The following is a 22456-nucleotide window of genomic DNA, read 5'->3' as shown; positions in this document are numbered from 1 at the left end:
CGGCTCCTTGTGGCCTTTTCAAACCGCTGGGACCAGGGGGCGGGTGTCTTCAAAAGCCTTTCAAAAGGATCCCGTCCTAGGAGGGAAAAAGTTTTACAAGCTCCCATTGAAAAATGGTTACTTTGAAGTGATGTTGCATTTTCTACCCTTTGAAGCATACAATTAAAGGGGGCTGGGAGTGAAAGGCGAAGAGCTGGACTTCGCTTCAGGCTGTGAGGGCTGGCTGGAATGGCGGTGAGAAAGGGGCCGAGGCACGTCCTAACGGGGAGCTTAGCTGGAGCGAGGACAGCCTCCTCCGAGCTGAGAGGACAGGAGGCCAGAAAAGAGGAGGGGAGAGGGGAGAGGAGGAGAGGAGAAGAAAGGAGAGGGGAGAAGAAGGATGGGGAGAGAGCTGGAAGAAAAGAGAAGAGCCAGAAGCAAAAAGGACAGAAGAGAGAACTGGAGAAGGGAGGGGGGGGGGGGTGGGGGGGGGGGGGGGGTGGTACTGAAAAGGGCGGAACACAGACGGGGACACACGGACAGCCCTCTGCCTGGCCAGCCCTTTCCGACTGTGTTTGGAAAGGATCGGAACCTCCCACGTTGTGGGCTTTTCTGGGGGGAGGAGGTGGGGGGGTGGTGAGGAATCCCAGATGGAGATGCAGGGGAAGCTGTGAAGTAGCTTCCCTCCTTTCAGATTAGGAATCATCAGGACCGACCGAAGAGAATGGGGAGCCCCAGTGTAAAGAGAGGCGCATACCAAGCATTCCTGGAAGCTCTGAGCCACAGAACTCAGGCACTCACTCAGTGCAGGGGGTGAAAACCGTCACTTCCAGAAAGAGCCCTGGCCCCAGGGGCATCCTAGTAAAGTTAACTCTTCAGGTCCTGGCTCTGCTAACTGTCGGTGCTCTAAAACAAGGGAGCTTGCTGGAGGCCCAGACTGGAGGCAGCCCAACAGCCCTGTATCTGATTCCCTTGGGATCCTTCTGGACTGGCACCTGGTACTTCAGGACTTAAATCTTGAGGCTGTGGTGGTCTCTTCCACTGGCTTTACCTAGATCCCATCCTGGCATCTGCCACCCTCACCCTGCCCAGCAACACTGCGAATAGAGCTCCTGTGGTTCACCCCACTTCACTTGATAGTTTAGGATAAGGGCCCCTGGGGAGAGAGGGCAAGGAAGATTTTTTGTGAGCTGCTTGGGATTAGTGCTGACTCTCTCCTCAGAGAGGATGGATAGACAGACAGACAGACAGAGAGAGAGAGAGAGAGAGAGAGAGAGAGAGAGAGAGAGACAGACAGACAGACAGACAGACAGACAAGACAGATAGTATCTTGTTGGAAGAGACTTCCCAGGACAGCAGTCTCAATTGAGGGGTCTTTGTCTTTTTTGCCTACCTGGAACCAATGGCTAAGCCCGAAAGAGTTCTTAACACTTTTAATGTTGCAGACGCCCGTGGCAGTCTGGTAATGCTTTCCCAGAATAATGCTTTTAAATTCACAAAGTAAAATATGTAGGATTACAAAGGAATCCAGTTCTGTTGAAATAGTTATCAAAAAATGTCTTTTTTAGCTTGAGCCGGTCGTCTCAGGTTAAATATCGAGAAGTTTCTAGGTTTAGCCCATCCTTCTTGTTGTCTGCCTTTCATCCTTGAAGGTTCTTGAAGAGGACCGTAAATTCAGGAGGTCGATGTCATAACGTGCAAGTGAATTGGCTTTAAGGGAGGCAGGGCTGTGCAAAAGCACCAGCCTTACTCTCTCCTCCTAAATTCCCAAGGGCTACAAACATTCCTGAAAGAAATTATGAAATTTGTATTATGATAATGGTCTTTATTAGTTTTCTTTTAACTTTTACTCATAGAGTCCTTCTAAATGGCTTGCTGCCTTCTGCACTTTCCACAACTACCTTTACCTTTTTCTTTTCTCTGAAATGACTCACCATGAAGCACTTTGTTGCTGTTCAGTACTGTTAGACTCTTTGTGATTACAGTTGGGGTTTTCTTGGCAAAGATGGTGGAGTGCTTTTCCATTTCCTTCTCAGCTCATTTTACAGATGAGGAAACTGAGGCAAATAGGGTTAAGTGACTTGCCCAGGGTCACACAGCTACTAAGTGTCTGAGGCCAGATTTGAACTCATGGACATGATTTTTCCTGATTGTAAGCCCAGTGCTTTATCCACCACACCACCTCACTGCCCAGCACTTATACTGGAGTAAAACTGTGTGCCAGGCACTAGTGTTTATGACTAAGTCTAATATAATGTTAACACAAGTCCAGTAGGGGGATGTATGAATAGAAATTGAACCAATAAAAATGCAAAGGCATCTAGAAGTACTAACAGCATAAAAACATTCAGGCTAATTGCACATCTGGAGTGAAGGTGAGTAAGAGGGGAGCCATGTGAATGCCATTGCCCAAAGAGGACGGGAGGACCATCCGAGAATTATTGCTCTACAACTGGAGGGAACCTCAGAAGCCATCTCGTCCAACCCCCTGCATATATGAGGCCTAGGGAGGTGGCGACACTTACCCAGTGTCACGCTAGTAATAAGCATCAAAGGACGGATTTGAACCCAACTCCTCCGAATCAGCCAGTGTGCTCTTTCCATCATCCCAGCATCCACTTATCCAAGAGGCTTTCCCCATGGAGGGTCCCCTCACCTCTGATTCAGTTCAATTCTGCAAATATTTATGAAATAACTGTTTTGTGCAGGAGCTGTGCACTGGGAATACAAAGATGAAAACTGACACAGCCCCAGCCCTTGGGGAGTTTACAGTATTCCAAAACAGGATTAATTCTCTTTTCTCCCCAACCCACCCCCACCCCCAATCTGAAATCCTTATTACTGTCCATCATCCCAGTCATCCAGGTCTGCAGCCTTGGCACATCACTCACTCCATATCCGGTCAGTTATTAAATCTTATCATATCTACATCTCCAAGTGGGGCCCTTTCTCTCCATTCACAGAGGTACCTCCCTGGTTTGGGTCCTCAGCACCTCTCACCTGTAGTACTGAAACAGCCTTCTAATTTAGCCCTTTGCCTCAAGTCATTGGCCAAATGTCAAAGTGATTTTCCTGAAGCATAGGCCTGACCCTACTCAATAAACTCCACTGGCTCCCTATTACCTCTGTGATTACCTAGAAAAGGTTTTGTTGTTGTTATTGTCATTTAAAGTTCTCCAGAGCCTAGGCTCTTTCCTACCTTTTCCTTTTAATCCCCTCTACTCATTTGTAGTCAAGCTGTGTTAACCTACTTGCTGTTCTTCCAGTAATCACAGTGTTCATCTCCCTCTGTCTTTGGTCTGACTATCCCTGTCCCTCTTCATTGCTGCCTTATGATGGAAGGCTTCCTTCAGAACTCAGCTCAAATACCACTTTCACAAGAGGTGCTTTGGACACAAAGACAAAAATAAAACAGTGCCTGCCCTCAGGGAGCTTACATATCCACAAATATGTGTGTGTCTATATCTATAGATATATCAGTATGTGTGTGTGTGTGTGTGTGTGTGTGTGTAAAACAGACAAAATTGAAGAGGCCTTTCCCAGCCTCCCAGCTGCCTAGTGTCTTTCACTCTAAGTTCACCTTCCATCTGTGCGTATCTTGTCTGTATCTATTTTATACACATGTAAATTCGTTGAGGACTGGCACTATTTTCTCCATATCTCTTGACATCTAACTCAGTGGTTAATTAATCTACAGGAGCTAAAATAAATACGCAGATAAATACCAGTTAAAGAGAGATAGGGAAAGGAGAGATTCAGACAAAATGCTCTAGGAAGATGTGAGGAGGGAGAGGAATCTGCAGGGAAGAGAGGGTTTCCCAGAGGAGCTGGTAGCTGAGCAGAGCCTTAAAGAAAAGGCTTTCAGTAAGCAGAACTAAGGAAGGAACACATGCCAGTCAAGTAGGACAGACAGCCTATAGAAATGCATGGAGACAGAACCTAGGAACAGCAAAATAAATGAACTTAGCTGCAGCATAGAGTATGTCAAGGGTAACAGAGTGAAATATAGCTGAAAATTAGAGCTAGTTTGTGGGCAAAGAAGAGCCTTAAATGCCAGGCTAAGGAGTCCATATTTTATTCTATAGGTAATGGAGGAAAACAATGTTTTTTGAATAAGAGAATCACCTAATCAACCCTATAGGCATTAGGATCATTTTGGTGGCCTATGAAAGCTAGATGGGCAAAGGAGGGGGGCAACTAGAGACAGTAGTAAGAATAGTCATAGAAAGCAATAGTCCAGGAGCAGAGGATGATGAAGGCTCAAGCTCAAGGAATATTCTTGGAGAAGGTGGGGTTTGAATGGAATCCTTTGGATATGAATAGTTTCCTAGGTGTGTTTATTTTCTGTTATGTTTTTACAGTCTGCACAAAGAGCCCGGAAGAGGATTGGGAGCTGTGCCCCAAGGCAGAGACTCCAGCCTTATCAGAAACCATCACAGTCACCAAGCAGCTCCCGAGCTGTGCCTATAAACCAGACTGCAGCTGGCTGACAGACTCAGACCTGAATGCAGGGTCTCTCACCCTGAAAAATGGTACCACCCTGCAAATCAAAACCATCCCCCTTGGGGTGCTGGAGAAAACAGACCTGGCCCATTTCTACTGTTGTACCCAGTGCGGCAAAGTGTTCTGGGAAGGTTCCCACTTTGGGCGAGTGGTCTCTCAGTTCCAGGAGATCTTAGACCGCTCAGAGCCACAGACACAGAGCTTCTACAAACTGAGCTGAGCTGGGATGGGCTGGAAGGCCCACTGTGGCTTCCTTCCCTGGTGGGAGCCAGCCACCAACCACAAATACAACCCTCCCTATGAAGGAGACAGATGAGCCCCAGGCAGAGGGAACTACATTCTGTCCTGTCCTACCCTGTTCTGTCCTATCCTGTCCTGGTCATACTCTGTTCCGGGGTACAGGGTGGAAAGTTTGGTTTGCTATCCACTTTGACATGTTTGGTGTGAAAATATTGCCTGTGGGGGGGGGGGGGGGGCACATACTTGGGCAAAAACCACTCCCTGGAAAGGGGGCCATTTCTATGAAACACTTATTCTATTAAAAAAAAAAAAAGAATGCTAACAAGGATCCTCGTAATGTTTTCACAAAAGGAATCTTTAATCAGAGTCTATGTTACTTTGGGTGATTTCTCCAGAACAGTCTCTTCTGAGTAGAGAAGGACATGTAAATGGTGAGGTCTAGGGTTAAAACTCCATCATCCCTTTTTCCCAGCACAGAATCCTATACCCACCCTGCCTGTCTGTTTCTTAGTTTCCAGTCTTCATTTTGGATTTAGTCATCTGGAGACAGATTTCTAATGATTCTAGGAAAGCTTTAAGAGTCTTTCTCTGAGCATGGTCAGTTTATGTTCAAAGGGAGCAGATGAAGGGAAAAGGCAGTCTTGGAAGCAGTGAAAAGTACCGGAGGAATAGATGAGAGCAGGAAAACAGAAAGATAAGGAAACAGTTGGAAGGGGACAGGTTAAGAAGGGATCGGTGATCGCTTAGGAATCCCTCTCACTGTACTGGGGCTAGCTGACACTAGGGAAATGAGAAGCACTAGAGACAGAAAGACCTGAGTTCATATCCTCCCTCAGGTACAAGTCACTTCACCAGGCAATTACCTCAGTTTCCTCATCTGTAAAATAAAAGGTGTCCTCAATGGCCTCGAAAATCCTGTCCAACTCTTAAATCTATGATACCAGGAGGTTGGTTATAATAATCACGTCTATATAATATTTTGTTTTGACTACAACATACTTGTATAAGCATTATTGATAGGTCGGGCAAATATTATTATCATCATATTACAGATGAAATCAAGGATAAGGAGAATGTCTTGCCAAGCCAAGGCCTCAGCTCAAACCCAGATCTCCAAGGTCAGTTGTGGTTCAAATGATTGAAATGAACCACAAGGTAAGAGCCTTCCCCCAATCTTGAGGATTTATTGGGGAAGGGAAGATATTTGGAGGGCCCCAATTCAATTCAACAAACATTTATTAGATATCTACTGTATGCAAGGGACTGTGCCAGCCTGGGGTCACCAAGACAAAAAAAAACCCAAACAGTCAATGTCTCCAAGAAATTTATATCATAATGGGGAGAAATACAGAATGTGCACAAGGAAACAACCATAAAGTCACCCATAAATAGTGAGTTACTGCTAATAACTGGAGGGGGGCAGGGTAGAGGAGATCCGGAAAGGCCTCATTCTGAGGTGGTACCTAAGCTGAGCTTTAAAAGAGGCTTGCTTTACTAGTGAGGAAACTCTTAGACATCTCGGATAGGAACCTCTATGGGAGGACTGCTTGGAACTGCCCCATCCTGCCAGGATCTCAGCCTCCAATTCCTGTTCTGCCTGGCCCTCACGCTGAGGGGAACTGAAAGGCTGAGCCTCTCACTGGCTTTGGAATTTCTAGGTGATGTTTTCTAATAACCCCTTCCTTAGCATTCCCCTTTGGAAAATTGGACCTTGATTCCTGCCCTTGCTGGGCTATACATCTCAGACTTGCTGGCTCCCTGCCCTGACACCTTGCCCTCAGCCACCTTGGAGACAGGGCTTATCTTCGAGTCTAGGCTGACTTGAATTTTCTGCCTTTGGCTTTTGTAAAGTGACTTTGTTTGATTTTTGCCCCTTTTTAGAAGGAATTTAGTTTTCCCTTTTCTATTGGACTGAAGATACAATCTAAGGAGCTCATCATATCTTAGCATCACCTATGTTAAACCTGCCTAAATGAGCACCAACGATTTTACCATTGCTTTCCCAAACTTTCTAAGCACTCATTCCCTTTGCTTCACAGAATACTGGAACTAGAGGAAGTACTTGGCTTGAGGCCCACCAATTCAACCAAAACTGTTCTCTCATATAGATTCCCAGTATCTATCTCTGGGCTTGGAGGGACTTCTGAGGCAATCTAGTCTAATCTGTACCTGAACAAAAAGTCCCTTCTCAAATATACCTGGTATGTGGTTATCCAGCCTTTACCTGAAGATCTCTAGGAAGAGAGAGGCCACCTTTTGGATAACTCTATTGTTAGGAAGTTTTTCCTGAGATCAAGTTTAAATCTGTCTCCCTCTAACTTTCATCTTTTATTTTTGCTTCTGTCCTCCAGGGCTGAAGAGGACAGATCTAGTTCTTCCCTCCCCTGGCCCCCACCAAGGGCCCTTCAAATACTTGAAGACAACTATCATATCCCCTTCCTAGCGTTTCTTCTCCAGGCTGAACATTACCAGTTCCTCACATGGCAAGATCTCAAGGCTTTTCCTGGTAATCTTCCTTTGGATACTTCCTAGCTTATCAATGGCCTTCCTAAAATGTGGCATCCAGAATTAAAGGAAATGAGGTCTAGCCAGGAGACCAAGTACAGTGGTACTATCACCTCCCTTCTAGATATTGTGCCCTCTCCACGGTCCTTGTCCTCATCTTAATGTCTTGTCTTTCTGACCCCTTTATAGCATTTGACACTATTTGCTTATTTTCCCCAATACTCCCTTGATACTCTTGGAATATACAGATTCCCTGACATTCCTCCCTCCTGTTTCTCTCTGACCTGTCCTAGCAATCACCAGGATCAAATTGAGATATTTGTAAATCACTTAGCACTTGGTCTGGTACACAGTAGGTGCTCAGTAAATGTTTATTGCCTCTGTCCCCTCCCCCCAAGCCTTTGATGACTCTTCCTCATCTGGGAATTATCCCACACAATCCAGTCCTTGGCCTGCAGTTCAGTTTTCACAGCTTCAGCTAGCACCTCTTCTTAGGTAATGTGCCATCCCTGAGCTCCTGGGGCCACAGTCCATATTTCCAGCTGTCACCAGAACAAACACCTCTACCTGTATGTTCCACAGTCACCCCAGGCTCAGCATGGCCCTGCAATGGCCTGTGTGATCCATTCTGAGCCTCATTCTCCTCCTTTCTAAAGTGAGGAGGTTAGACTGGACAGCATCTGTGCCTCTTCTCACCTATGAACCTATGTCCAAAAACAAACTCATTCCTTTCCAAATAGGATGGCCCATCAACTAGCCAGTTCTTCAGAAAACATCCATGGGGAAATGGCCTGGTAATGTTTGACCTTGGCAACCTTGCTCACCCTCACCCCCCAGCCCAGGCCAGCTGGCCCACCAGATTCCCTGATCCAAAGGAACACGAGCTCTGTGGCAAAACTGGCAGTGGTCTTATTTATCTAAAGCCCACATCTCTTAGGCATCAAAGTCCCGGAACTTCTGACACGTGATTCAAAACCCCTGGGAACAGACAGCATCCTTGCTTTCACTCTCTTTGGCCACCTTCTCCCAGACCTCAGAACTTCCTTGTTCCTCCCTGACTTCCCACCTCCTGCCTCCCACCCTCAGAAACCCAGCATGTTTGTCACATTCTAGCACATCTATAAGAGAACCAATTCACAACCTCTCCCCTCCAAGAGAGGGCCCTTAGACCTATGAAAAAGTAAAGGCTGCTCTGCCCTTACTGAGGCATGAAATAAAAACCTGGAACTATTGCAGATATGAGCCCCCCATTAATGTACATCGTGCATACCTGTACTAGAGGTCAAACTACCCCTAGACTCCTCCTACAGTCCCCAGTAATAAGGGCAGGCAGGAAAAAGGCTAATTGATTACCACTGTAAAGACCACTTGGATTAGCCAATATAGGTAGAATGTCACCATATGTTTCTCTGGCTATGGGTCATCACCCTATTGGGTCCATTTGTTCCCTCTCCCTCTGGGGAAAAAAAGCTGAGACTAGACTGCTGTCTCCGAACTTTATTGCTCTTGGTGACGGCCTGTTTCTGGGTCACAGGGAAACACTCAGCCATTTGCCAAGGAGGGTGAGTCAAGGGAGACTGTCATTCTAGGGTGGGGGAGGGAACATAAAGGAAACATACTTTGTAAAAACCCTCCTCCAATGTACTTGGATGCAGGATACTTACATTCTAATAGGGAAAAAGGTCTATGGAACCAAAGCAAGATCTTTATTGGTCCATCAGTTAATCTGAAGCTGTGGTTGGTGGACAGTAGGGAGGTTGTGGCCAGGGCTAGGGCCCAGGCTGTGGGCAAGGTCAGAAGTCAGTCTGTGGTAGAATATAGAGCTTAGTAGGTAGCATGGTCAGGGAACCAGTCTGTTGCCAGGGCTAGGGATCAATGTCTGTGGCCTGTAGTCAAGAGTAAGATTCGATCTGTGGCTTACTTTAGAGCTCAGTTGCAGACATTAAACTCTTAAGAGTGAAGAGACTGTCATTTAAACTTTGTACCCCCCAGCAATGTCTTCTGCACACACTAGATGTATATTAAGAGCCTACTTTTGCCAGGAATTGGTTTTGGCAGTGAAAGATGAAAATGAAATAGTCCCTTATCTCAAGGGCGTCTATGTTCTATCAAGGACAGTATGCTGAAATATACCAAAAATATAGAAGATACCAAAGGGGGAGGCACTAGCTACTGAGGGGATCAGGCAAGTACTCATATAAAAGGTGACCACTGAACTGAACTTTGAAGGAATCTAGGAATTCTGAGAGGTTCAATTTCAATTCAGTAAACATTTATTAAGCACCTACTATGTTGCAGGCATGGTGCCAAGCCCTGGGGATACAAAAAGAGGCAACCCCTGCCCTTAAGGAGATTACAGTCTAATGGGGGAGACAACATGCAAACAAATATGTATAAAACAGTCTGTATGCAGGATAAACAGTAGATAATTAAAGTGGGAAGGCACTGGAGCAAAGAGGGGTTAGGGATGGCTTCCTGTAGAAGGTGGGATTTTAATGGGTCTTGAAGGCAACCTTAGAGGTCAGTAGTCAGAATGGAGGAGGAAGGGAGAAGAGCCAGAGAAAATGCCCAAAGCTAAGAGATAGAGTGTCTTGTCTATGGAGCAGCCAGGAGACGAAGAGAGAATCATTGGGGGGATTGACCAGTCGACCACCTGTGCAGGGAACGTGCAGAGGGTCCTGTATAAAAAACAGCAGGATGGTCAGTGTCAGGAAGGACAGGCGTGAAGGGGTGTAATGCATGAGGAGGCTGGGAAGATGGATGGGAACCAGGCTGTAAAAGGTCCTAAAGCCAATACAAAAATCTGTATTTGGTCCTGGAGGTAATAAGAAGCAGCTAGAGTTTACTGAGCAAGGAAGTGATATTGTCAGACCTATGCTTTAAGAAAATCATCTTGACCACTGTGGAGATGGATCAAAGGAAGAGGCTTGGGGCAGGGAAACCTGCCTTAGCCGGGTAAGAGGTGATGAGACCCTGAACTGGGGTGGTGGCCATAGGAGCAGTGAGAAGGGGACAAAGGCAAGGGAAGGGGAGGAAGGACTGAAAAGTCTTGGCAACTGATTAGATAGAGGGATGAAGGAGAATGCGGCATCCCAGAAACTGAAGGGACACTGTCCTTGCAATAAACAGGGAAGTGAGAAGAGAGGTGACTTTGGGGGGAAAGGTAACAAGGCCAGGTTTGGGACATAATGGATTTGAGTTGCTTCCAGGAAATCTAGTTTAAAATGGCAAATGGGCAGGTGCTGGTGGTGTAATATAGAGCTCAGGAGAAAAATGAGGTCTAGATGTATAGGTTTGGGAGTCAGCAACATAGAAATGATCATCAAATTCAGGGGCTAATCAGGTCACCAAAGAGAGTGCAAAGAGACAAGAGGAATGCAGAAGGCCCCAGGACAGAGCCTTGGAGCTCACTCACAGTTAGAGGGCACTACACAGATGGGCAAAGGAGCCTGAGAAAGTGCAGTCAGAAGAACCAAGAGAGAACAGTGTCCTGAAAACTCTTAGGAAAGAGCATCCAGTAAGAGGGGGTGTTGAAGAGTGTTAAATACTACAGAAAGGTCGAAAGGAATTGAGGCATTATGGTAGGCTTTGGAGATACAAAGGTCAGACTGGAATGGCTACCGACCTTCAGAAGCTTACACTGGACTGCTGGTGTTAGATTACCTCACCTGAAATAGTGCGTAGTTTTCATTTATTCAAAAGTAGACATCTAAGAAAAATAGTGTCATGCTCTTTGGTCCTACAAATTTGAGGGTTTTGCAGACAAGTAACACCTGAAGATTTTGAATTTGGAAAGACCCTTTCAAAAGATGCAAAATAGAGAACATGTTCAGTGCTGGTTCCAGGAAGGCCGTCAGAGTCTGCCAAATATACCCTTCTTGCAGCCTGATGGCAGGACCTGTGTACAGCACAGTCTGTGGACTATTCGTTGGTTCTCACTGCTTTCAGATTTCTCTGCCTTCTGCAAATGTATGAAAGAAACTAGGCTGTTTGGAAAGACAAAAACGAAATAAAATAAAGAAATAAACTGCTATGTGAGAGGAAGAGGTGGTCCTAACAATTCATACTGTGCAGAGGTAAAAGCAGTTGCCTTGGGAAGACTGGATTTCCCATCTCAGGAGTTCTTGGGGAGGAGTGATACTGATTATTTGCTAAGGATATTGTCAGAGGAAATTCCTGTTTGGGCATAATTTGGACTAGATGACTTCCTACTTTGAAATTCCATAATTTTATAAAATGTTTATAAATTCTCTAAGATTACATGGAAATGAATTGAATCAGAGTATGAGCCCTAGAGTTAGGGGTTAGTAAGAGTCTGGAAGGATTTGGGGGAGGGAGGACATAGAAATAATGAAAAATTGCATAAAGATATAAATGACCATTAACAGGGGTTGTTCTAAGGATTTGGGGGACTATAGCTAGACTGGAGTGAAGCACTTATGGGAAAAAAAGTCAGACTGGGGTTTGTAGTGGGAGGGGAGTCCCCAAGTTAAGAATAATATAGTAGAATAGGAGGAGGAAGGAAAAAGTTCTAGTTCTGGATTCAGAAGACCTAGATACTGGACAAGTTCTTGAAACTCCTTGGGCCTCAGTTTCTTCATCCGCAAACTGAGTGGGGATGGAGTGGATTAAGCAGCCTCTAAGGTCCCTTCCAACTCTGGATCTGTGACCTTAGGACCTAGTGTTTTAAGGTTAACAAAATCCTGCCCCACAAACATAATATGAGATGTCTTATCATCATCCGCTAGAATGTAAGCTCCTTGAGGACAGGCAGTTTCATTTTTGTCTTTAGATCCCCATCACCTAGGTACCTAACAAATGCCCATTGCTGGACTGGTCCCCATTTTACCAGTGAAGAAGCTGGAGACAAGGAGGACTTCCCTGAAACCACACAACTGTCAAGTATCAGAGCTCAGATTTGAACCCGTTTCTTAACTCCAGATCAAGCACTCTCTCTACCACACCACATTCCCATTTCTCCTCTCCCGCCAGAGCACCAAAAGGCCTGGGGCATCACTTCTCTAACCATTCGCTGAAGAAGACACCCGAACCCTGACCCCTCCGGATTCCTTTTCTTATTAGGACCCCACCTTTAGGCGGTTTGTCAGAAGTCAGAGCCTGGCTCCCATTATCTGCCACAATAAACAGGGTGCTGGAGCCCAGAGCCGGGAAACTTGGCCTTGATCGTCCTCAAGGAAGTAATAAATTGTCTCGATTTGAATAAGGGGTAAACATCAAAGGGACCCAGCCTCCCTCCTTAATCAGTCTAATGTTAGTAGGATGGGATTGGCTTACTCTAATTCAAGGCCTTACGTTTTTTTGTTTGTTTGTTTTCTTCTAAAAACCATCAAGCCTTCAATGGGACAGTGTGAAATAACATTAATAACTGAGATTTATACGGTGCTTTATAAACCCTTGTGGTGCAAGTCTGGTTTCACAGATGAGAAAGCTGAGGTTTAGAGAATCTAAATCTCCACTTAGGAGTTTTATGACCTTAGACAAGTCACTTCCTTTCCCTAGACCAAAGTTTCTGCTGTCAAATAAGGTTGGACTAAACAATCTCTTAAGATTCATTGTAGCTCTCTATATGAATTCTATGAATTAGAGGTGAAATGCAAGCAGAGGTTTTCTGGTTCCCGATCCAATGCTATTTCTTTTAAATATTTTATTGAAGATCTTTTTTTTTAAAGATCACCATCATTTTCCAATGACTCCCTTCTTCCCTACCTAAATGGAGCCCTCTCTTATAACAAATAAGTAAAATCTAACAAGACAAATTTAATATAATGCCCAGATCTGCAAATGTATGCCTCCTGGCTCACTCATAGCCTACCACCCCTATGCTGAAAGACAGGAGGCTTGCTTCATCATCAGTCTTCTGAATCTGTGATTCATCTTCGCTCCACTGTTCCTTACCCTGAACTAACTGGCCATCACAAACACCTCTCTATGGCTGTGGTACCCTCTGGGGCTCTGGCTTTCATCAGCTATGTTTAGAGACACTTTTTGAGCCTAAAGTGAGAGGGAAAATGTATCTTTGCAAATCACCTTATGCCTGTAAGGGGTTTTCTTTTTGTTTGTTTATTTTCCGAGGGATTGACTCTCTGTCTATTAGAATCTGGGAGATACTGGAAGATTGGTTGCCCAGGAAACATATCCTATGCCTGGAGGGGTCCCTTGTTGCCAGTCCCTTTCCAAGGTGACAGGGATGGAACTGCTTCTCCAGATGAGCTTGCCCCTGATTCCCGCACCTCTCCTCCAAAGGTCTCCCTCTCGAGCAGGGTTTGGCATTGATTCTCAATGCACTTTACAAATGAATGTACAAACACCATTTCTCATCCACCAGGAATGTGTCTCCTCTCCCCTCCCCACACATCCCTTTCCGGGCACACTTCCTTCCTGGTGTAATCTGGATCGGAAACAAACCTCACTGTGTACTTGGCTGGCTCCCCAAGGGGGGTGGGGGGGTGGGGGGGAAGAAAGCCTCTTGGCTTTCTGTTGGGTCAGTGGCTTAATAGCTCGGCCTGAAGTTACCTTCCGTGATTCAGCTGATTCTCAAGGGACCCAGACAGAGGGAGGGCCAGCACTTCCCTTGTTGGTGTTCCCAGTGAACTGTGGTCTTTTTACTAAGCAAGACTTCTCAGGTGTGGGGCTCAGCTCCATATTTATGAGTGTGTGTAGTAGGGGCAAAGGAGAGTCCCTTCCTCCCACCACCTAACAACTCCCCCCATGAATGCAAAGGCTACTCAAGCACTGAATATGCCCCTATGTACCAGACTACAGGCCTCAGGCCTCATCCACAAGGGAAGCTGAAGGCTAGAGCATCATGCTGGAACTTATAATCAGGAGCTTCCATTCCCAACATGGCCACTGACTGGATGACCTTAACTGAATCACTTATTAATATTGATAAATTATAATTCATATGTTATATAGTATTTTTAAGGCTCAGAGAGCTCTTTATACATATGATCTCATCCAGTCCCTACAACACCCTGTCAGATGGTATAAGTATTATTATCCCCATTTTGTAGATGGCAAAATTGAGGCCCAGAATACTTAAATCATTTGCCCAAAGTTATTCAACTAGTACACAGGAGAAAAGTCCAGCACTTCCACTGCACTTGGAACTACCTCATTTCAATTCCTGTCCTTGGGCCTCATTTGTCAGATTTTCCTCTTACCTGTTTATTAGGAGTAGTGAAAGTGCAGTAGGTGCTTCTAGACAAGACAAACACTGACTTCTCTTTGCCAGCTGGCCAGGTCATCTCCAGGGAGAGAGATTTCCTCCACCTTCACTCGAGAGCCAAGACTAAGGACCAGAATTTCAGAATCAGAAGGGTCCTCAAATATCACTTAACCCAGGGTGGCTAGGTGGCACAATGAACAGAGCACCAGCCCTGGAGTCAAGAGGACCTGAGTTCAAATCCGGCCTCAGACACTTAACACTTACTAGCTGTGTGACCTTGGGCAAGCTACTTAATCCCAATTGCCCACCAAAAAGCAAAAAATATATATATATATATATCACTTAACCCTACCTCATACCTGAACAGAAATCTCCATGCACTTATCAAGACTCTGATTAAAGGCATCCAGTGATGGAGAACCTCCCATCCCCAAAGGAAACCTACTTTTAGATGGCCCTAATTCTAAGGGGTTTCCCCCCAATGTCAGTTATCTAGAGAAGCCTGAACTAGGGCCTTGGTGGTCATCTGGTCCCATCCCTTCTTTTTATGGATGAGGAGATGGAGGCCCAGAGAGATGGCTTGTCCAAGATCTTACAGACGGTAGTAGTACCAGGCTTCACACCCAGGCCATCTGACTCCCCCTGCTCCTTTATACTACACCTAAAGGAGGAAGGAAGGGTCTTTTCCAAGGGCCATTCCTTCAGCTTAACTTCCTATGGAACAGTCTCCAGTTTCCTCACCTTCCTGGCCACCAGCCTCTGAACTTGCTTCCGTCTCTGTCCTTCCTAAAACCTAGTCCCCAAAACTGAACATGGTATTCCAGATGCGATCTGACCCCTCAGCCCTCAGCTCTGGTGAGTAATCCCATACTCCCCTGGGAAGGGAAATGGAGACAAGGAGGATATTTAAAAGAAGAGGTGGAGGAAAAGGGGAGGTGGGGAGGGAGGGAATGTTGGCAATAGTATAAAACCCAAGTACACTATTGGGGGCAGTACACATGTCCTCAGGATACCATATATGTTCATATAAATATGCAAGCACAATACATAATCACTCCCTAATTGAGTTGATTTTCACCTAATGTTAGACTTAGTCGACCTTAGAAAAGACACACATGTAAGAATTATCCTAAGCTTCTAATTTCTCTCCCTGAAAGGAGTTTTTGTTTTATTTTGTCCTTAATTCTGTCTTCATCTTTTTTGCCATTTTGAGTTCTATTCTTTGGACATGCTTCCTGGCATCCTTTTTTAAAATAATATTTTATTTTTTCCCCAATTATATGTAAAAACAAATTTTAAACATTCATTTTTTAAAAATTCTGAGTTTTAAATTCTCTCCTTCCTGAGACAGTAAGCAATTTGATATAGGTTATATACATGCAATCCTCCCAGCATCTTAGGACCACTTTTCCAAGCCTGGACTCTGACCCAGTACATTCTTTACAATAGAGACTTGTAACATTTTAATCCAGAATGCTACTTCTCCAGCTATAAATCTTTATGTTTCAGCTCTTCCCTTGTGAGAGGAGAAAGGTCTATCTGTTGAAACAACTCCTTGACCAAATATCAGGAGGAAATTGAACTTAAAATCATTCCCACTAGCAATAGCCAACAAAAGTGAGTAGAAAAAAAAAGGGAACTTCCCCCAGCTGCATCCTGAAAAGTCCCTGCTCTCTGACCCAGCCTGTGCCTTCCAGACCTACCCTTGGATGTGGCTGGGGGCTTTTATTTCTAAACAAGTCAGAAGAGCTAACCAATCTCTCCCCTCCCCTCCTTCTGGAGGGTAGCCTTAGTTTCCTCATATGTACAATGAGGGGGAGGGGAAGGGCAAGAATCAGCTCAATTCTTATTTTGTTCATCTGTAAAACTTCAGCTCCAATGTGATGATCTGGTCCATGACCTCTCAGTTTCCTCATCTGTAAAATGGAGATAATAGTGCATAAATTACTTACACTCACCACAGCTTCGTTGGGAAGAAAACCCTTTGAGTGCTATCGAAATGTGAATTCTTAGTAACAGAAATGATAAGGTAGATTAGCTTTAAGGTTCCTTCTGTCTCCTTAGTCTAGCTGAGAGTCTTACCATGATTCTTGGATCATTAAGGTGTTGGATGACCAAGCACACTGACACTTGAGATTAGAGTGACCTCTGGAGCAATGACCAGATAGTCCAGTCTTTGATTTCAGCCCCCCAAACAGAGTAGTTGGTCCTTCCTTAAGGTCTGCAAAGTACTTTACAAATATTTTCTCATTTGATCCTCACAACAACCTTGAGAGATAGATGCTGTTATTGTTCTCCCTTTATAGATGAGGAAACTGATGCAAAAAGAGGCAAAGTGACCTGGCTAGGGCGATTTGATTAGTATGCAGGTCAGATCTGAACTCAGGTCTTCCTGATTCCAGGCCCAGCAGCACATATATTCCTGGATATGCACTGCATGCTGTCTGTACACACACACACATTTAGTCACATTTATAGTAACTGCATTTAGACAGGGCTTTCTATGTTATAACTCAGTCTGATCCTTACAACGACCCTGTAAGGGAGGTGCTATGGTTATAATTATTCTGCAGATGAGGAAGCAAAGGCTTGAAAGGGCTTGAAGGGACTTGCAAATGGTGGGATTCTAATCTCCCCCCCCCCATTCCACATCCGGTTTACTATGCTACCCACATGTGCCTTCACATACATCTAGTTCATACACTGATATACCCTCACACACCCCTATCCAGTCATCCACATTCATTATCATATGCACTCCCACAGACATTCATATGAACATTCACACACCCCTCTTGGAAGGCTAAATGACAACCATCTCCCTTTGACAGGGCCAATGCTGGAGCTGCTGCCCCAGGGCCGCTGTGATGCCTGTAGCTGGGGGGAATGGAGGCCTACATGGTAGGAGTCAGGTGATCTGGTCAGTCAGTAAACATTTATTTAGCACCCACTATGTGCCAGGCACCATGCCAAGGACTGGTGATACAAAGAAAGGCAAAAGACAGTCTCTGCTTTTAAACTCACAGTCTAATAGAAGAGACACTATGAAAACAACTATGTACAAACAAGATATATACAGGATAGATTGGAAATAATCAACAAATGGCACTAGTATTAAGGGGGGCTGGGAAAGGTTTCTTGTAGAAGACGGAATTTTGTTATTGTTTGTCCTTCATTCTTGAAGAGGACCATGGCATCAGGAAGGTGATGCCATGGCTGGCAAGTGAATTGGGTTTAAGTGAGGAAGGGCTATGGAAGGTCACCAGCCTCACTTTCTCCTCTGGAACCATTTGGGTCTAGTGACCAAATATAGACCAGGAAGACTGGAGATGGCCCCAGATGGAATTTTAGCTGGGACTTGAAGGAAGCCAAGGAAGACAGGAGGGGGAAATGAGGAAGGTGAGCAAGGGGGACAGTCAGTGAAAACGCCTAGAGGCTGGAGGAGTGTCTGGTGAGAGGAAGAGCAGGGAAGCTGGTGTCATTGAGTCACTGGATAGCAGGTGGGGTAAGGTATAAGAAACTGGAAAGGTAGGAGAGGTCCAGGTTGTGAAGGGCTTTGAATGATCTACAGCGGATTTAATATTAGATTCTGGAGACAATATGGAGCCACCGGTATTTATCTAATGGTGTGCGTGACACGGTCAGATCTGCATATGAGGTCCTGGCTCTGATCTTTACTGTGTAATGGTGGGTATCTGCCTGAGACTTTCCTCATCAGTAAAATGATGATTCTTACTGTGCTTTCCCGACCTACTCCCACAGTGCTGCTATGAGGAAAGTGCTTATAACTATGAGCAATAACGATGACAAAGCTTCCGGAACCATCACCTCCAGGCTAGATGGGTTGCTGTGGGGAATCCTGCCCATTAGAGCCTGCCTCCTGTCATGGGAACGGAGGACTTCAGAGGGCTGGTGCTCCCCTCTTCTCAGTGCAGCCTTCCCTCCCACACTCAGTGTTTTCTGAAATGTATTTACAAGTGTGAAATCTGGGGCTGACACCCAGGTTGGGAGGTCAGGGCTGGGCCTGGGGGGCTGGTTTTTAGTATGGCTTCTCTCACTTGGGGGCTCAATCCCCAAGTGCCCAGGGCTGCCAGCCCCAAGCCCTTCCAGCCTCTGCACTCATACGGAGTCCGCAGTTCATCATCTGTCTGGACGCGGTTCCTGGAAAGGCGGGAAATGAATGCTCACAGTTTACAAGCCTAAAGGCCACTGAAGGAATGTCCCAGGAGGCACAGGGGCATCGTCTTAGAACCAGTTTCTATTCCTAAGCCCCAAGGGGCAGTGGGTCAGGCAGGGATGGCCGGCCGGCAGGCCAGCTGTGGGATTGGGGAGGGGAGGCCAGGGTGGCTCAGGTTGGGCTTGGGGGGGCACACGGGGCAGGGGGCAGGGCTTGGCCAGGCAGGGATCGTCTGCCCCAGCTCCAGATCTGCGTCTGGCTCTTCTTCCTCTCCGGGTTTGCTGCTCGGAGCTGGGCCGGTTTGTTATTTGATCTCTATCCTCTCTCGGCCTTTTCTACCGGGTTTCTGTGCTGCTGGGAAGAAAAGCTCTCCTCTTTCCCACGCTCCCCGACACATTTTAATGAATTAACTAGAAGCCCCGCCCCCTCCTGGCAGCCTCGGGCCCCTCCCCCAGTGGCAGAAATCCTTTAAGGTGGCCTGCAGGCCTCATTGTTCGCTCCTGGCTCTTGTCCGGCTTCTCTTCTCCAGGGCTGGTTTTTGTCTGTGTGGTCTGAGCGTGAAGTTTCGCAGAAGGGAAACAGACCAGGGGAGGGAGGGTGCTAGGTTCACAAGGCAATTCCCATCAAATTAAACAGTTGTTTCGACAAAATTGAATTATGGATCATAAAAAATAACCAGGCGAAAAGGCCTTCCAGGTCCCTGTACCCACTTCTCCAGAGCCTGGGCACAAAACGCCCTTCTCTGGGTTTCCAGGGGTCTGCTCTGCAGCATTCCCCTCCCACCCACTCTCCCCACTAGTGGCGCCTGACTTACCCCAGGCTGTGTGGGCCACTGGCATCTGTCTGGGCATGATGAGAATTCAACAACAATTTCAAAAACATTTATTGAAGGCTCATTACAGTGTGTAAGGCTGTGTGCAGAGTGTAAAGGTATAAAGATAATACGTGACATAAGCCCTGTTCTCAAGGAGCTTACAATCTAATGGATTCAAAGGTGTGGAAGGCAGATGTTGGGGAGCTCCTGGTGCAGTGCCTCCCTCCACCGAGGCAGACTGGCAAATCATCTGTAACTCAGGAACCTTAGGAATTTGCCCAAGCATTGCCTGAGAGGTTAACTGACTTGCCAGGCAGGGCTCTAGCCAGGTCTCCTGTCTCCTGGGCTGGCCCTCAATCCACTTTGCCTGTGGCTTTTCCTGTACTTGGTGCTTCTCAAAGAATACATTTCCCCCAACTCTCCCTGTACTTTGTACCTCCTACTGCCCCCTGACACTGGTCCTTGTGAGGGGGAGGGAGCAGGAAGAGATGGGGTAAGAGAGTAACTCCAGGGGCAATATTTGTGGAGCAGGAGTACCCAGGGATGTCTCTGATTACAGAGTGGGGAGGTCACCAAACCTGCATCTGTAGAAACCAAAAACAAACTTGCAAGGGAAGCAAACGTCACATATAAAATCTCTCACCTGGAGATTGCCAAGCCTGCCCAGCGCATGGCAGGGCAGCAGCCAGTTTCATAACTGGAGCCACCTCACGAAGGTTAAATATTCAGTGGGTAATGGGGAAAGAACAAGAGGTTTCAGCCTTGAGGTCCACCTTCTGTTCTGCACTAAGCCACGATAAAAGACTCCTAGAACAAGGAAACTGTCCCTGAAAACACAGCTAAGGTTTGCTTAAAAACCCAGCTCTGGGGCTCCTGGGAAAGCGGCTTGGTGTTTCATTTTTTTCAGCAGTCTCAGAGGTAAAAAAATGCTTCTGCCCAGCAGCAAATCATTCTCAGACTCAGACTTTATCGTCCTCACAGGCTACCTAAGTGGGGACCCCCCCCCAAAATAATAGCTCCTGCTTGACAGCCTGTTGATGGGGAAGCTATTCTCTGTCCAGGCAGCCAATTCCACTTTTCAACAGGTTTATTGAAAAAATACTATCTCTAGGAACTTCCATCCTCCACCTCCTAGTTTGCTCTCTGGAATGGAGGAACATGAAGTCTGTTTCCAACACAGCCTTTTAAATGCTTGAAGCCAGCTGCCATGTCCTTTCCCCTCATCCCAAGTCTCCTCTTCTCTAGGCTGAGTATATAAGGTCTTAGTCTGCGTTCCTGCACCATGTTTGCCTTCATCATTGTGATCTCCCACTCTCTGAACATACTTACCAATATCGTTCCTAAAATGTGGCATTGTTCTCTATTAAAAGCAATACATTTGGGGTTCATAGGATCGTTGAGATTTGGATTTGGAAAGGACCCAGATAGGGAGTGAGCCCCCCCAAGATCACCCACAAACAAGAACTGCTGGAGCTGGGAGCAGAACCAGTTCCTCTGACTACAAAACCAGTCCTCCTTCTACCATATCACACCACAGGGGCTTTTGTTGTTGATGTCCTTTTGTCCTGAGGCTGAAAAATTAGGATTCTTAGAAGACTGAAGAGCAAATTAAAAAAAAAAAAACAAATAAAAAGTACACCTTCCTGTCCTCATGCCTTTGGAATAAATGGCTTTCCTGTGGAACTGAAGCCCCCCCAGATGTGGAGATCTCCTCACCCCCAGCCTCTCCTGAGTGGCTGTTGATAGTGTCTGATGGGCATGAAAAGCCAGGGATGGGGAGCTGAAAGGGTAAAGCCCATCAAAGGCTCTTCTGTCAAAGCTGGCAGGGAGTCCCATCAGCCAAAGATTACAAATCAGAAGTAAGGATTTGGAAACACAGAAGCCGGGAGGAACAATGGGATCCTCTACTGAAGAGGTAAAAGCTGAGAAATGCAACACATTACCCAAGGTGGCAGACCAGGGGGCCAGTGGGAGAGACCCAATGAACGTATTCACCCTCCAACCCATCCAGTCCATCCAATCCTCCAATCCATATAGTCTCCAGGCTGCCAGATGAATCATATTTTTCCCCAGCTCAGGGACCTGCAATGACTCCCCATTGCCTACAAGCTTTAATTCAATTCAACAAGCATTTATTAAGTAGTCGGGGAGGTAAAGCACAAACCTATTGGCCTAGTATGCAAGGCCCTTCCCAGCATGATCCCAACCTGCCTTTCCAGCTCTGCTCCCCACACACAGCCCACACTCTTAACTATAATCTTAGCCTTCCCTAAACATCACTCACGCTTTCCTGCCTGCCTTTGTTCATATGTTCCTTCTGCCTGAAATGTCCTCCCTGGCCTCCCACTCACCCACCCCCAACTTAAGTCCTACCCATCCCTTCAAGGACCAGCTCAAATGTCACCACCTCCAGGAAGACTTCCTGGTATCATTGCTTAGGTCTCACTTCTCCAAACTAACAGAACATTTTGTCTGAATCTGTCTTACCACCCCCACCAATTAGCTACCTATGTAAGTGAATATACATGTTATAGCTATTTGTGTTCCTACTACCAAGCTCCTTGGGAACAGGAACCGGGTTCTGCCTTCTGCAGCTAATTCATACTTGAAAGCAAAGTATCCTGTCTAGCTGGCTGCTGGGGCCACAGCTGCAGAGAAGGAGGAAAAGCATTGAGTCTAGAGCCAAAAGATCCATGTCTGAATCCTGGCTGAGCCACTTATTAGCTATGCTCTTTGCCTCAGTTTACTACTCTGTATAATGGGGATAAAAGGCTTGTCAACTGCAGCGCATTATAGAAATGTCAGCTATTATAATGGTCATCTCTGAGGAGCCACCGATCGGTTGTGGGCCCATCATTTCCTCATCCTTTGCCATACTGTATACTGGGTCTATGGGGATCCATAAGGACCAGCCAGGCCCTGACCCAGGCTGTGTGGGCTCACCCAGATGGGCCAGGCAGGAGCATCCAGGAGCCAAGCCCATAACTATTGCATGCCAGAGCCAAGGAACTTTAGCTGGGAGACCTCACTGATTTAATAGCCTGAGTTT

General features: G+C 46.1%; 1 protein-coding gene across 1 annotated transcript in view; it reads left to right on the top strand.

Moving 5' to 3' along the window:
- The window catches only part of EXD3 (exonuclease 3'-5' domain containing 3), a 206438-nt gene extending 201411 nt beyond the window's left edge, over positions 1-5027 (top strand). Inside the window, exon 11 of the mRNA XM_069072754.1 lies at positions 4341-5027. Coding sequence (XP_068928855.1) covers positions 4341-4702 — 362 coding nt within the window. The 3' untranslated portion in view covers positions 4703-5027. The remainder of the gene's footprint in view (positions 1-4340) is intronic.
- The last annotated feature ends 17429 nt before the right edge of the window (positions 5028-22456 follow it).

The sequence above is a fragment of the Petaurus breviceps genome, unplaced genomic scaffold, assembly GCF_028583685.1.
Source record: "Petaurus breviceps papuanus isolate PSGF00001 unplaced genomic scaffold, PetGlider_PUasm1.0 90847, whole genome shotgun sequence".
Lineage (NCBI taxonomy): Eukaryota > Metazoa > Chordata > Mammalia > Diprotodontia > Petauridae > Petaurus > Petaurus breviceps.
The sequence above is the reverse complement of the archived record's forward strand: the minus strand, read 5'-3'. Positions and strand labels throughout refer to the sequence as shown.